Source organism: Amblyomma maculatum, chromosome 2, assembly GCF_055883805.1.
Source record: "Amblyomma maculatum isolate TAMU_Amacu chromosome 2, ASM5588380v1, whole genome shotgun sequence".
NCBI classification, from domain to species: Eukaryota; Metazoa; Arthropoda; class Arachnida; order Ixodida; family Ixodidae; genus Amblyomma; species Amblyomma maculatum.
In genome coordinates this window covers 189,866,718-189,882,494 of record NC_139345.1, presented here as the reverse complement: position 1 = coordinate 189,882,494, position 15,777 = coordinate 189,866,718, and the positions used below count along the sequence as shown (strand labels likewise).

The following is a 15,777-nucleotide window of genomic DNA, read 5'->3' as shown; positions in this document are numbered from 1 at the left end:
AAGCAGCGTCCCTCGCTTTGCAGGGAGTACCCCTCCCCACGCCCTCGGCACTGAAGGGGGTATAAAGAGAACCAGAAAACGAGGCCAGAGCAACCTCGTCCGGGAGCGTTCGAGAGCGAGAGTCTTGGTTTGACCCTGACCTCCTCCCGAAGCGCCCGAACGAGCCGTCGGCGAAGACGCCAGCGACAGCTCCCCGCTGTCCTAAGTCTCGTCGTCGGAGTCGCTGCTGCAGACGCCAGTGACAGCTCCTCGCTGTCCTAAGTCTCGTAGCCCTAGCCACGACATCGACCAATAGCTTTGTCGGGATCGAGAGCAGCTTGCGCTACAAAACGCAGTCCACTGAGTCGTAAACTTTCCTCGGACATCGCGGGTACCCGTACTCGCGACAATATGTTGAAAAAGCACTAGTCATTAACACATAAAGCACATTCGTTCCTTTATTAATGATAAAATGGCCTTCAACAATAGTACAAAGCCTGAACATTTAGCAAGGTGCCAGGCAGCTATTTTACACGAACCTGAACCATTTCACCTGTAGTAATGCACATCCCGGCGGTGTGGGCTGGGCACTTATTTTTCGGTCCACTCCAACATGCGAAAACTGCATCATGTGCATTCCCATTTTCCGAGTTTTGAGCTCTGTAGTGCAGGCTAACAAATTGTCGATGACTTATTTTCGTCTGATTGTTGAACAGCGCGTGTAAGTAAATTACCACTGATGTCCGTCCGGACATCGGCGCACTCATCACAGCACTCTTCGTGGTCTCACACAGCACGCACTCTAGTAGGACGTAATCCGTACATCACAGCATCTCACGGTAAGCACAAACCACACCTCCAACGAGCACGTATGACGCGATGCTTGGGCTAGAGACACGCCGGCGGCACCCAGCTTTTTCAGCGCCGCTTGTATATGTACTACGTAGAACTTGCAGCACCAAACCTCAATGCGAGCAGAAAGCGATGCGTTACGTGACGCATCTGATCACAGATGGAAATGACGAAACTTTGAAGAATCAAAACTACATAACTACATAACGACCGTCGTAGACGTTAATCCACATGATAACGAGGACCAAATGAGCGGGCGTGCGGGCCGCGGGCTGGCCGTCAACAATATGCGCTTGCGCTCTGGTCGTGCTTGCCACCCTGCCGCGGTCCAACTCACGTAAACCTATCATCATGCCATCACGTAGTATATCACCCATTCTAGGCACTATTGTTGCCACTGTACTATTCTTTGTAATTTCACATTTCACGTATGCGGTGTGTAGTACATACTTCTTGCACCTTGCACACCTCATGCCAACTTCGATTTGACTACATATGGCCACCAAGTTGTTGCTACAACAACCACATCTGGGGATCTCGGATCCGTCCGGCTTTCCGGGCTTTCCCGACGGATCCCAAGGCCCACATCGGAGAAAAATGCGTTGAGTCCGTCGGAAGAACCCTACCGATCGGGTCCGTCCGTCGTATCCCGAAGAAAAACGCGCCGGGTCCGTCGGACGTACCTTTAAGACCATCGATCGGGTCCGTCCGACGTACCTTTAGCCACAGCCATATTTTATTGGTAAATCTCCACCCGTTTCGAAATGAATTGGCCAACAAATTTTTGAAGCGCCTCAGCTGAAGCAGACGAAGTGGCCGGAAAGGCGCATTCAAAACTAGCCGCGCGCCTTGCTCGCCTCGGCAGTCGTAGCACGCTTTCATCCAATGTCGCCACATGGCGCCACCAGTATCTGCGGGCGTGCGTACCACGGGTGCGTACCTAGGCCCTCCCTAGGTTCAAAAACTGTCCGGAGCTCTCGTTCCATCGGTAAGAAAATCATTTAAATTATCTGGAGCCAAAATGATATGGCAGGTGCATGCTGCTTTAAGTTTCCCTGAAGCAAAATCTGCATGGATAAAAACACTGCAATGCGATTAAACATATCATGCATCGAAATGAAGCAGTGTGTGCTCCGGTCAGTTCAAATTTGATGATTTTATGGGTGGTTTACTGGGTTTACTGTCGGCTGCAACCAAGAGCTCGGCCGTCATTTTATGCATGCTTAATTGCACATTTTAATCTCATCCCAACGTTGCAAAACGGTATATTGAAAAGCAGAAGACAGTAATCAGTAGAACAGCAGTTTGGGCGAGTTGGTGGGGATAAATAACGAGAAGTAATCTGAACAGCGCAGGTGACAGGACAAGGAACAGAAGAGAAACAAGGCGCTGGACTTACAATTCCAGTTGTAAGTTTAGCGCCATGTTTGTCGCTTCTGTTCATTCTCCTGTGTTTTGCGCTGTTTAAGTTAGACAGTTTCCTTGGTACCTTCCAGCAGTTTAAGATATCCAAATTGTGGCCCTCATTGAAAGTTGCGAAAAGTTCCAAAATCTATCGCTATGTGAGACACGTTTTTTCTTTTTTTTTTTTATTGGAAAGGAAACTTGTTCTATGTATTTTGCTGTTGCCATCACTAATTCAGTATTTTCGGACCTGCCAAAAGTAACATTGTGTTTGACAGTAAGCACAAAGAAACAAAAGTCAAGTTTCATGATCAAAAAATGTTATTCAGCTCAGTTTATTAGAAAGAGACATGTCTGGCTTTTTTAACTTTAGAACCGATGTTTTGATCTTACCTAACTCAAATTGCTCTTGCACTATATTTGTAATAAGAAGTTTAATTCAGTGGATTATACTGCAACAGGACAAACTCCTTTGTCTACATACATTAATGTGGTTATATTTTCTTTAGCCAGACAGTTCAAGTCAACATGATGAAAACATGAATGCCTCTTCATCACCATGCTTGCAAGAGAGCCACATTTCCGAAAGGGCGAACTTCTCTATGTGCAGTGGTAAGGAAACTTCATGAAGGGATGTTATATTGCGCATATACTCAATTTTATGTGTTTAGTGATAGTCAACAAAGAGGGCTTTTGTAGCCATTGCATAGGTTGCACATCCCAGTAAAATATATATATATATATATATATATATATATATATATATATAAAGGTAGCATCATCTTGGAAGCATGGTGAACATTGCATTAATGTATGCTTTGATTTCGCTAGGTGAATTCTGAAGCCATGTAAATAAAAATCATCTATAAAGTAACGAGCCATATCTTGCTCAGTACCTTTTATAGCTAAGTATTATAACTGTTGACACTGTTGTCAAAACCTAACTAATAAATTGTACTCTTTTATAATTAGGTTCTAGCATTAATAAATTTAGAACAGTTATCGTGGTGTCTGTAGCCATAGGATTTTTTGATTCGCTTTATTAAGTAAATTTGCATCATATGCCAGCCAAAACTGGAACTAACATGCAAATGTGAACTTTTGCAACAATTCTGTAAAAAAAAAAAAATTTGAAAGCGAAATGAACAGTTGTGTTTAACTGTTGATGTGTCTCTTGAAATGTGCTATGAGAAAATTCTTAGCTTGTGTTAAACTTCATTTCAGTTGTAAGCTGTAGAAGATGCACCAGAAAATGTTTTCTGCAAAGTGAAGTCAAGCGGTATGCAAATTTGCAACCCACGAGCAAAAACGCATGCAAAACCTTTGCAGCAGTTCTAACCCTGGCTTGTACGTCAAGTTGCCCACCTGAAAGACCTAATCAAGGACTTGACGAAAAATTGTATCCTCTTTGTTGGATCCAACCAAAACTTCCTGAAGTGCTGACGGTGAAGCAATGCTAACCGTTTATTTACCCGAACTCAGGGCCTTTGCTCTCACTTTGCATTTTTAAGCTCCAAAGGCACACAACTACGTACGAGCTGTATTAGGGAGCTGCTTACTGCACAAAAAAATGTTGCAGTAGTATGAAAGCATTGACGGTGCTGCTGGATTCACAAATAAAGTCCTGGTTACACTAGATATGAAGGCCTATCAAAATTCAAATGAAGGGCTGTCTAACACTTCATAATTTTGTCATAGATGAAATGGCAGTTTGAAGGCATGTAAAGTGGGACAGAAAAAGCTTCATGAATATGTAGATATGGGAAAAAAACGTAAATGATGACTGTTTCCCAATTGCTAAAGATGAATTTCTTTGGTTGATGCACTTGGAGGGGAACAAAGGAGCAGCCTGGTTCTACAGGCTCTGTCTCTTGCTCATGAAAAAGCACATTTCATGAATATTACATATAATGATGCTGCAGCAAACCTCTGTGTTCCATAGTCTAGGCAGCAAGCTCGACCTGGCTAAACTGGATGTAGCCTTCCCACATCCAGTAACCAAACAGCCTAGTCTTTGCTATGCTAGATAGATTGATAGGGAGGAGAAGGGAAGGCAGGGATGTTTGCATACCACATGCCAAAGCTCCCGCAGCCCACATTTTGTGGTGGGGAAAATTATTGTAAATGAAGATGGAGGAGTAATTAATTATAAACGTACTGAGAACCTCCACGTAATTCACTATGCCAAAGGGCTTCATTTAGGCTAATAAGCTGAGGCAGTCATGTGTTAACTGGAAAAGCCAGCCCATGAAAGTCTCCCGTGCAGGGCAGGCATTCAGCAAGTGTGCAGCTGATGCTTTAGCAGAGCCCAGAATATTTCAAGGCTGCATCACACTTCTGTAACAGAAAAACTTTTTAGGTATGTGGCTTTGACTTCCTTAACTCCCAACAGTTAAAATATCATGGGTGGGAAAAGCCACTGATAGTTGAAAAATCAGATGTGTCATTGCATACCTGCAAAAACTGAAGTCCTACTTTTCCTCGTCAAGAGAAGACAGAAAGTTGATGATTGAAACCAAAAGGAAAACCAGGCTTATTGGCTTTATTATTTTCGTAATAAGTGCTATCTCTTTATATATAACCACTTAATATGAGACAATCAGCTTTTGGCATACCTTCCTACAATAAAACCAAGCCAAGATCACCCGAAATCATTCTTTTCTGCCATTCATTCGTTTAGGCAATGCAACGACAATCCCACTGAACGACAGTTTGCTGTAGCACACAAATGTGTACTCATTCAAAAGGAGGTGAAGAACGTTGCTGCCGAAAACTGTCTTCATCGGAACAAATTTTTATGCGAGTTTGACATCAAAGCCTTCTTTGACTGATGTGATTGACCTGAGTGTCTTCAGAAGCCTTGCCGACAGTGAAATGCTTCCAGGAACAAAGATCCTCTCTCATATCACGTATACTGAGCAGATCCAGGCAAAATTTTAGAACTTGGTGATTTGATCATTGCATATATTGCTGGTTTTGTCGTTTGCCATTTGTGGGCTCGCATCAAGTGCTCGTGAGGCATACCTGCACTGACTGTGTCAGGCCCTCTGTACGCTACACACTCTTTCATCCAAAGAAAATCGTTTGGGGACTAAACTATCCTTGAAGTGACATATTAATAATTGCCAAGAAACAGATAAACGGCTGCGTAGGGCATTATATTACATTGATCACCGCTATTGCCAAGACTTGTAGCAGAAGTTACCGTGGCTACCATGACCACCTTCATTGGCAGAAGTCTGTTTAAAGGTCTATAGAAGCATATGGTTGATGGTTTTGCTCTAGAGAATGCATTATTTGACGGGCTGTGCAACTTTATGCTCGTTTCTGCATTTGTGTCATGCTAGCGTTTAAGCATTTTTGTTGCCTTTTAACCCTGTCCTTACAAACCCAAGCAGTGCACATATTTTTCTCTATTCCTTTGTACTTTGCGACTCTAAACATATTGATAATCCCCGGGCTTATATATACATACAAATCAAGAAAGGGAGAAAAAATGTTGCAAGGGAGAATAGAAATAAAACAAAACAAGAACAAACAACTGTATACCACATTAGACAGGGCAACAATAGCAATGTTTAAAGCAATTCCTCTTGCATGCAACTGTCCCTAAGGGCATGTTCATTTTTTTAAAACCACATCAAATATGCAAAGTGATATGCTTCAGTTCAGAAGGCGTACAGAACCCTTAGCATCCAGGATGAACATATAATCATAAGTTAATTGTACCTCTGCGAGGAACCCGAGCTCTAATACCTTAAGTGGCTGCGTCATCCCAGCCATGTAAGGTGAATAAAAAGTTACCTGAGCCATGCTGTTATTGACTATGCTTTTTTAGTGTTTCTGTCTGTTCTGGAGGCTTAGAACATAATGTTACTGATTGCACAGCTAGAGCTTTTGTAGTCTAGTGGCAGTTTTAATGCTTCGATGATGGTTTTTGTCTGTGCATGCTGTCGTCTTTTATTGTCCAGTTACTTCTTACAAACAAGAAAGCATTGAGGAAGGCAACCGTTCACATTGAATACAAAAAGTAGTGCGGAAAAAATGAATAACGACACAGGGTATTGATAGGAAGAGGAGTGAGGCCCATGCCAATGGCAATAGAAGCATTAAGTAAAAGCTGGCATTTTACAGAACGGTATAGGTCAAGGCTTATTAAGGCATGTAGGACTTAAAGAGAGACAGGAAGAGAAGAAAAGGTGGGAAGGTTGACCAGAAGATATTCGTTTGCTAACCTCGAAAGAATGGAGCCGAGTAAATAATTTGAAGCATATAGAAAGGAAGTGAGGAGTTTGCAGCCAACAAAGCCATAGCCCAGTAGTACTTGCATGCGGGCTAGTTGTTTAGATATGAACCTGATGAATTCTGGCACTGCATAGTCACAAACACAAACACACACAAGAGATTACAGCAAGACGTTAACACCGGTGAAGCGCACGCTCCAACTGCCTATTATTTGTGGTATGAAGAAGAAGAAGGAACATGACGTCGTAGTCCAGTGTGCACACACAAAGCTCTTGAAAAACACAACATTGCCTGCCATGCCATCAGGACCAAGTGCCGTGACCACTGGCCAAGAACCTTAATAAGCATTAATATCGGGGGAGCCAAGAAGTACCAGTACATGTAAAGCATCCAAGATTGCAATTACACATTGGGGGACTGTCTTTTTGAAGAAGCTGACTCTAACTCTAAAAGATTCAATTAAGCAATGCTGCAACGCGTTTATGCGTGTATAACCTGGGTTAAGACACGAAAATGTAGATGCAGGGAAGACCGAGAAATGCCACTTGCTACTATTTATTTGGTCAGTAGGATGCGCCAGTTACATGCCATGAATCAGGCAAGTCTGCAAATCTCATACACAGGGAATGATTCAATCATAACATGTCAATGGCCATAACAGGAAATATATTTTGAGCTAGAGAAAAAATTTTTTGTGTGTGCCCTTTCTCTAATTATGCGGAACCTTGTGAATGCTGTGAGTATGTTGAAAGATGTATGTAAATAACTATATATAGACGAAGCTCCAATTGTCTGTATAAGGATTTTCTATGTTGATCTTGGCCAGTGTTTGTATTGTTGCACCCTGCAAATGTATAGATTGCATTGGAAGATTACCAGCTTTAGCAGCTGTGTTGACAACATCTAACTATAATAACCTGATTGTGAACATTCACATGTTGTTATCCTTGGTCAAGCATGTCTTTCTGCACCTTGTGAATACCTTTCGCTAGATTATTCGTTCGTGCTGTTTTGCAGTTCTGCTACTAGATGCACCTGCTCATGTATGATTACCTGTTCTGCGTGGATAAAACTTTTTTCATACATATGCATCCATTGGTCACTTTTGTTTATATAACTGCCCTTCGCTGATTGATACTGCTTAAGACAGGCGGCAAGTTGGTGTTAGTCTGTCCAGATCGCATTGGCAAAAAAAAAAGGTATATTGACTCTACTGGGCGGTATCAGTGGCTGTGTTTAGAACAGAACAGCCATTTACTTCTCAAGCATCGGAGCATACCGGGTTTGATGAAATGCAAAGAAGCACTGTGCAAGGGCCACCCTAAAGCCAGCGGCTCTCGGGAGTGGCGAAGAATGTGTGCTAAAGTGCGCCTGCCCAAGACAGTCGCGAAGAATGTGTGTCAAAGTCTGCCCGTCCAAGAAACGTGGAGTCTTGAGTGGCGCGATGGAGCGCTCGTTAAATACACCTGCAATAATTAGTGCTTTGCAAGGTATCATTATCTTTTTTTTTTCTATCTTCTCCGGTTCCCCGTTTACATGTGATGTGTGAAGCAGAAAAAAAAAAGAATGCTTCATATGCACGTAACAGTATTATGGCAAGATTTTGTTCCTTTTATGAACCATCTTTTACATGTGATAACGTTGCATTGGCTCGCCGAGGATTTATTAAGATGAAAGCCTTACTGGGCTATGTTGGCACCAAATGAGTACGCAAAAAATGAAAGCAATATTTTACATGTGATATGGTGTCAGATGGCGGAATTAGTATCGTCACGGCTGAAAAATGATTTATAATGTTATGGTCGTGTGAGTCATTGTAGTTTAAACTAGTTATGAGTCATTAACTAGGAATCGTGACTGTATAAAGACATGCATGTTAAGGGTTTGTGTTCTATAAAAGTTGTTGAGGCCAATGACTTGTGGCTCACAAAAAGTGCTAAGTCATGGGTCATAAAATTGTCACAAAAAGTGCTGAGTCATGAGTAACAATTAAATGTCATATTACTGTGACATTTAATTGTCTTGAATTAGGCTAAATCTGAAGAAGGAACGCAACAGATTAGTAAGAGGAAGTCCATCAACAAATTAGTGGTAAGGGGGAGGGCAGAAGAGTTCAGGATCTCGCTACAGAATAGATATTCAGCTCTAATTGAAGATGACGACATTACCCTAGAAAAAATAAACAATAATTTCAGAGATATCATTACTAAGTGCACTGTAGAAGTAGGCGGTAGGATAGTTAGGGAGGATACCTCTAAGCTGTCTAAGGAGATGAAAGATTTGATTAAGAAACGCCAGGGTATGAAAGCTTCCAATCCAACAGACCGGATCAAGTTGGCCGAGATATCAAAGCTAATCAATAAGCGCAAGGTGGCCGATATAAGGAAGTATAACATGGAAAAAATTAAGCATGCTGTAAAGAACGGGGGAAGCCTTAAATCGATAAACAAGAAATTGGGCATAGGCAAAAACCAGATGTATGCGATAAGGGACAAGGTGGGCAACATCATCATGAATATGGATAAGATAGTCAAAGTAGCCGAGGAGTTCTATACAAATCTCTACAGTAGCTAAAGTAGTCAGGACCATAATGAGATTGGCGGTAGGAAAAAACAGTCAGACATTCCACTAGTGACCAAGGACAAGGTCGAGAAAGCATTAGAAACTATGAAAAGGGCGAAATCAGCTGGAGAGGATCAGATAACTACAAATTTGCTGAAGGACGGGGGGGATATCGTACTAGAAAAACTGGCCACCCTGTATACGCAGTGCCTGGTGTCATCAACGGTACCGGAACCATGGAAGAATGCAAACAATATCCTCATTCATAGGAAAGGGGACTCTAAGGACCTTAAAAATTACAGACCAATCAGCTTACTGTCTGTTACGTATAAGGTACTTACTAAGGTAATCGCTAATAGAATCAGGACAACCTTAGACTTCAATCAAGCAAAGGATCAAGCAGGGTTTCGGAAACGGTACTCTACTATCGATCATATCCATACCATCAATTAGGTGATAGAAAAATGCTCGGAATATAACCAGCCCTTATTCATAGCATTCATTGATTAGAAAAAGCATTTGACTCAGTTGAAACCTCAGCGGTGATGCAGGCATTGCGAAATCAGGGGGTAGACGAGCCGTACGTGAAAGTGCTGGAAGATATATATAGTGGCTGCACAGCAACCATAGTTCTGAATAAAGAAAGTAACAAAATTCCCATAAAGAAAGGTGTTAGGCAAGGAGACACAATCTCCCCAGTACTATTCACAGCTTGCTTAGAGGAAGTATTCAGAGACTTGGAATGGGAGCAGTTAGGGATAAGGGTAGATGGAGAATACCTCAGTAATCTGCGATTTGCTGATGACATTGCCTTGCTAAGCAACTCGGGGGATGAACCGCAAATAATGATTGATGACCTAGACAGGAAAAGTAGAAAGGTAGGCTTGAAAATCAATTTGCAGAAGACTAAGGTAAGGTTCAACAGCCTCGGAAAGGAACAGCAGTTTACATTAGGTAGCGAAGTACTGGAAGTAGTAGGCGAATATGTCTACTTAGGACAGGTAGTAACCGCAGATCCGGACCATGAAAAGGAAATAACAAGAAGAATAAGATTAGGATGGAGCGCATTTGGCAAGCACTCGCAGATTATGACTAGCAGCTTACCGGTATTGCTAAAGAGGAAAGTATATAACAGTTGCATCTTACCTGTACTCACCTGTGGCACTGAAACGTGGAGGCTAACCAAGAGAGTTCTACTTAAGCTGAGGACAACCCAGAGGGCTATGGAACGAAAAATGGTAGGGGTAACATTAAGAGATAGGAAGCGTGCAGAGTGGGTCAGAGAAATAACTCAAGTTACTGACATTATAGTGGAAATTAAGAAGAAGAAATGGACATGGGCAGGATATGTAGTGCGAAGAGAGGATAACCGATGGTCGGTTAGGGTAACAAACTGGATTCCAAGGGAAGGAAAGCGTAGCAGGGGGCGGCAGAAAATTAGGTGGGCGGATGAGATTAAGAAGTTCGCAGGGGTCAAGTGGATGCAGCTAGCACAGAACTGGGTTAAGTGGAGAAATATGGGAGAGGCCTTCGCCCTGCAGTAGGTATAGTCAGGCTGATGATGATGATGATACTGTGATAGTATCACGTGACAGTCAAGTTACATAAAAATGTGCCACGTGGCCATGAGAACGTCACACTTGCAGGAGCAGAACGAACGCACGACAATGAAAAGAAATTTAATTCCACTTTGCGGCACGGGCCCTGTTGCTGCGATGTATTGTGTTGTGTGCAGCAGCAGCTCTCGGACTTCTGTGCATTTCAGAGTCTACAGGGCTCTCAAAGTTTTTCAGTGCCGGCATTTCGAGTTCCATGCACTAATGCCAAGAATTAAAACACCCCTCGTCGGTACCATGCACTACGCCAGACACGTACTCAACAGTGATCGCTGCCGCCGACGCGAAACCCAGGAACGGTCGCCAGAGAACTGCGCTCTAAAAACAACCGCTGGTGGCCGGGTGCAGTTCTCGAGGCACTGGTGCAGTTCACGCCGCTCTTGACATGTCGCAACGTTACAGCAAAAATAAATGAGTAGAGCAACAAACGAGCAGGAGGAGAACGCTTGAACCAAAAATAATGGTAGCAGGAGATTTTAGAGCGCAGCTCTTTTTCGTGTCGGCCTCGTAATCAGCTCCGCCCCCTTTCATACTCCCAGTTCGAGACGGTGCTTCGGCAACTGGAGCCTCGCAGGAAGAGGAGGGGAGGGGAGGGGGGGGGGGGGTTATACAGCGGCCAACGATGGGGGCAGAAGCGCGCGTAACAACTGGAGAACACGAGGATAGGAAGGCAGCGCTAGCAGCGACTGACTGATGCCGCTGACGCCGCTAACGAGTGAACACAAAAACGTGATTGCGTAGATTGATTGATTTATAGGAAAGGAAAGGCGCGGTAACTGTCTCGCTTGTTTTCTGTGGACACCTCAACCGCGCCGTAAGGGGGAGGAAGGTGGGAGTGAAAGTGGAAGGTGGAGCCGTAGTGAAGGGCTACTGAGCAATTTCGACCACCTGGGGATCTTTAACGTGCGCTGACATCGCACAGCACACGGACGCCTCTTCGTTTCGCCTCCATCGAAACGCAGCCGCCGAGGTCGGGTTCGAACCCGAGTTCTCCGGCACAGTAGTCGGGCGTCTTACCACTGCACCACCCCGGCGGGACACCGTCGCCGCCATGCAGAAAGAGGAGGAGAGGGTCCCCCCCACTCTTCCTGCGTGGCGGCAAGGGTGCTCTCCGGTTGCCGAAACGCCTGCTCGCTATCAGTGGATCACGGTGCGTGCATCCCGTTCTCACTCGCTGGCGGCGTCAGTGGCATCAGTCAGTCGCTGCTATCTGTTCGTCGCGCAACGTTCCTGTGGACCCACGCGCTGCCTCCCGCAACCTCTCGATAACGCAATTGCTCTTTTCTTTTCTCTAACCCCAAAGCTTCTTTCATGACAGCCAAGACCTCTTGGCGGAGTGTTTCTTGAAGGAATACGTGTGACAATTATTAAAAAAAAAAAAAAAGTTGTCTGTAATTGTACGTACGTGTCTTGCTCAAACTTTTTGCCTCAATCTATTGAAAAGGTAAAACAGCTGATGAGCTGCGCTTAAATTTCGCATTAGAAAGTAACGTAATCGTGGGCAATTTTTTGCTTGCTCTTTTGCGTTGAAACGCACCTCGTACACTGTACATGCACTGTATGCGTCGTCTGCTACATCGTGTGCTGCTATCTTGAATCACAAAGTTACTTTTTTTTTGCATGAAATATTTACATCAGTAAAATTTTACTTTTCATTTGTGAAAACTGTTTTGAGAGAGAATTTAGACAACGAAAGTAGTCTTGTATGGCGGTTAGCTCTAAACTGGGAATTTCTGAATGCGCGTCAGACAACATTGTAACAAACAGGTCACCGTGTCCTTCTCTTGCAGACTTCACCGCCGCTGCTGGGGTTTCGACTTCGGTGTTCTGTTTCGTGGAGAGCACGTTAAATCACGAACACACACATATTGCCATGGATAAGGTCAAGCCTGTGGTGAAGGCCTCCGATGAGGAAGAGGAGCTGGTGGACCCTATGGACACACTCAAGGAGAAGTGTCGGGCCGGGAACAAGTGCTCTGCATACGGCGACAAGCTACAGGAATGCACCGACCGCGTCAACAGTCGGTCACAGACTCTCGAGACTTGCACGGAGGAGCTTTTCGACTTCCTTCACTGTGTCGACCACTGCGTTGCCAAGGACATCTTCAAGCACCTCAAGTAAAGCACCTCTTGCCGCCTCTTCCGAGATCGGCTTCTTTGGGGGTAGGTATTACACCTAGGCCTACGATCTTTGCTCTCGAGTGTCCTTCTCCCTTCCCCTGCACGTGGTTCATTCATTCGTTCATTCAGAAGTCCGCGCTCTCTGCGCGATGTATGGGCTTGAGTACTTAGCATTCGTTGCTGCGAAACGAAGGTCTAGGAAGTTGTAGCGTGTTAAATGCGGCGACATGCCGTTGCTCAGTCCACGAATTAAGAAAGCGAGGAGTGGAAGTAGCCGACTTGTTCTTCACACTCACTCCATCTTTTCTGGCTAGGATGAGTGTTTTGGAGAGAGAGTAAAGCATTTATTCCACACTGCAAGCTGAGGCTACTCGGTGCTTTGTGAACAGTGCATTAAAGATTCTGAGTAGTTCGGCACGCCTTAATAAGAATAGTATAGAATAGTAGAGGTCGCTGGGAATCGGTATGTGATTTGCGCAAGTTACCAGCCCCTAAAAACTTAGACATAGAGCTATGGTTTCATTGAGCAAAAGCAGCATCAGCAAGCAATACGGAACGTGCTGAAATATGATAAAGCGTATGGCAGGGTGAAATTTAAAGGAACAGCCGCTCAGCAGCCATCATTTAGAAAAGCAAACTAAACTTAAGGTAGGAATGGTACTGTCTTATGCAGTAACATCGGCAGTTGTACATGAGTGAAAATATAGTGTGCGGCGGTGATAAAATGCAACAACACTTAGCTTGTGTAATGTCTCTTGATTGATAGAAAAAAGACACCGACCAGTAAAAAAATTGACCCCTTGGATCCAGTGGCGTCGAACAGTTCCTCTGACGTCATGGATAATCTGTCAGACCTGCTCAGTACAGTAACGCAGGGGACAGAGGGTTCACTGTGGCTTAATTGGGTTAATAGCAGTGTCATGAATGTCTGCCAGTGCCATCGGCTGAAAGCCCTTCTTTGAGGGGCATTTGCTTCTTTTTTCTTAGCTGCATTCCAACTGTAGCATGTTGAATACATGCATGTGATGGCTAGCCTGAGTGCTGTTAAGGCACCACATGTAGTGGGGTATACCACATTTTACAATATGTTTTAAATTAAGGCTTGGTACTGACTAAAACATTGGATGACTCTAGGTCCAAAGATCAGCCAGAAAGGTTTTAGGAGCAAAAATAATTAGCTTGTTTTAGCCTCGACCTTGCTGCAGTAGGGAACTAGTGTGGGAAGCAGCCAGCGTGATTGTTACAAAGCTCTTTTATCAGCGTAGTCTTCTTCATAAACTTGTTTCTTGTAAAAATTTTTGTCAGAGGACGTTTGTTTTATTTTAACTGCTGGGACTGAGAGCCCTTGACTAGCAGAAGTCCTAGTTTGTGCCTTGGTCGCACATGATTTCATTCAGCAAGTGTGATACAGCCATTGCTGTCATTTCATCGTGAGGAAGGTGGAAGGAACTGCATGCTGTTGCTTGCAAAACAGGTCATTGGCAGTATTGGTTACTCTGTGTCAGTTGCTCTTCCATTTATACAGAGTCATTTACACTTAAGTGGTCGGTTTCGATGGGTGCTCCAAGCTGTGCCTGCACTTACCGGTGGCATTCACACGATTCATTTGGCCATTGCACCTCAAGCATGGATGCTGCAGGAATAGCAGTGAGCCAAAGTACAGGTTTGTGAGACCTCCGGGTACTGTGCGCTTGCTCTTTATTACTGACAGAGCACTGCCTTCTGAGCTGCGAACATAGAACCCTGCTGCCACACTGCTCAGTGTTCCATGGCCTGCATAATGCGATAGGGTAGGGAACATGCATGCATGTTTTCGTTTGCGGCAGCTCAGTTTTCAGTGCTCTCAGAGCGATACAGAGTTTGTGCTTGCAGACCACAAATTGCCCCGGCCTATATCATGCCCGGCCACATGTGCTGTGGTGTGCATCCTCGCGGCACTTTCAGCCTAGCAATCTCAAACCTGGTGACTGCTGATAGGCATCGCAGGCGCAGTTTTCAGTACCCGTCTGACCACTCTGGACACATCTGATTGGCTCTGTACATGACTATGTGTTTGCATTGTGGGTACCGCCAGTGTGTTTTCTTAATTGCACTATGAGAGACACTGTGCTAGGGAAGGGAAATTTTTGAGGCTGGCTTCTACGCAGCCCTGCCATTGTCATCTCCCATCTTCTCTTCGTGAAAACATGCTATATACTAAGCATGTTGCTTGGTGCATGGGCAGAGCGTGGTGAAAATAGGCGTGGAATTCACATGTGCCCGGCTGCTCCCCTCGTTGAAGTAGCATTCCATAACCCTTGAAATGTGAAAGGAAGAGGGAAAGCTTGCAAGGTGGTTCATGCTGTATAAAAAAAAAACATTGAGAGCAATTTTCTGAATTCAAATCAGCTGAATGTTACAAGTTTCTTAAAGTAATATATGCTAAGCTTGAATAAAAACATTTAGTGCCAGGAAAGTGGTCTGCTCTAGTGGCTTTGACATTGTAGCCTCGAGGTCACACCTTTTGTCGCTGGCAAATATGAAAGCTCATAAAGTAGCGTCCTCAGTGCACCCGAATGTGTGTTCAATAGAGCACTGTAATTCATGACTTTGTGGAACACTCTCAGATTCATGACTTCAGTGCTTTCCGTGACAAAGTTTTGTTTCCAGGCTATTCGTGAGACAAGCTTCTGAGGCAGCTGACAACGGTGCACTTTTTTTTTTGGCGCTCAAGCCAAGGGCACATACCGTAACCAGCAACAAAGATAAGCTATGCTGCGAACAGGGCGTAAGAATATATTTAAGTGACGACGCTCTACCTGACAGCACATCCAGGCCTTTTTCACGGCTCTTCATGATTCTTTTGATACCAGACAAATGGTGCCATGCGATGTGAGCTTTGTTACCGAGCTGTGGTGGCCGTACTGAACGTGTTGTGGGAGGGATTGTTTAGTCTCGCGGTATCTATGCGAGCTTGAGTGTGGCAAGACACAGAAGAAAAAAAATGCTATCAACACAA

The 15,777-nt window shown here is 44.3% G+C and overlaps 1 protein-coding gene across 1 annotated transcript in view; it reads left to right on the top strand.

Annotated features, from left to right (window-relative positions):
* Positions 1-1,801: 1,801 nt before the first annotated feature.
* LOC146200752 (cytochrome b-c1 complex subunit 6, mitochondrial-like) overlaps positions 1,802-15,777 on the top strand; it is a 31,901-nt gene continuing 17,925 nt past the window's right edge. Inside the window, exons 1-2 of the mRNA XM_084595593.1 lie at positions 1,802-1,819; positions 12,449-12,821. Coding sequence (XP_084451719.1) covers positions 12,532-12,780 — 249 coding nt within the window. The 5' untranslated portion in view covers positions 1,802-1,819; positions 12,449-12,531 and the 3' untranslated portion in view covers positions 12,781-12,821. The remainder of the gene's footprint in view (positions 1,820-12,448; positions 12,822-15,777) is intronic.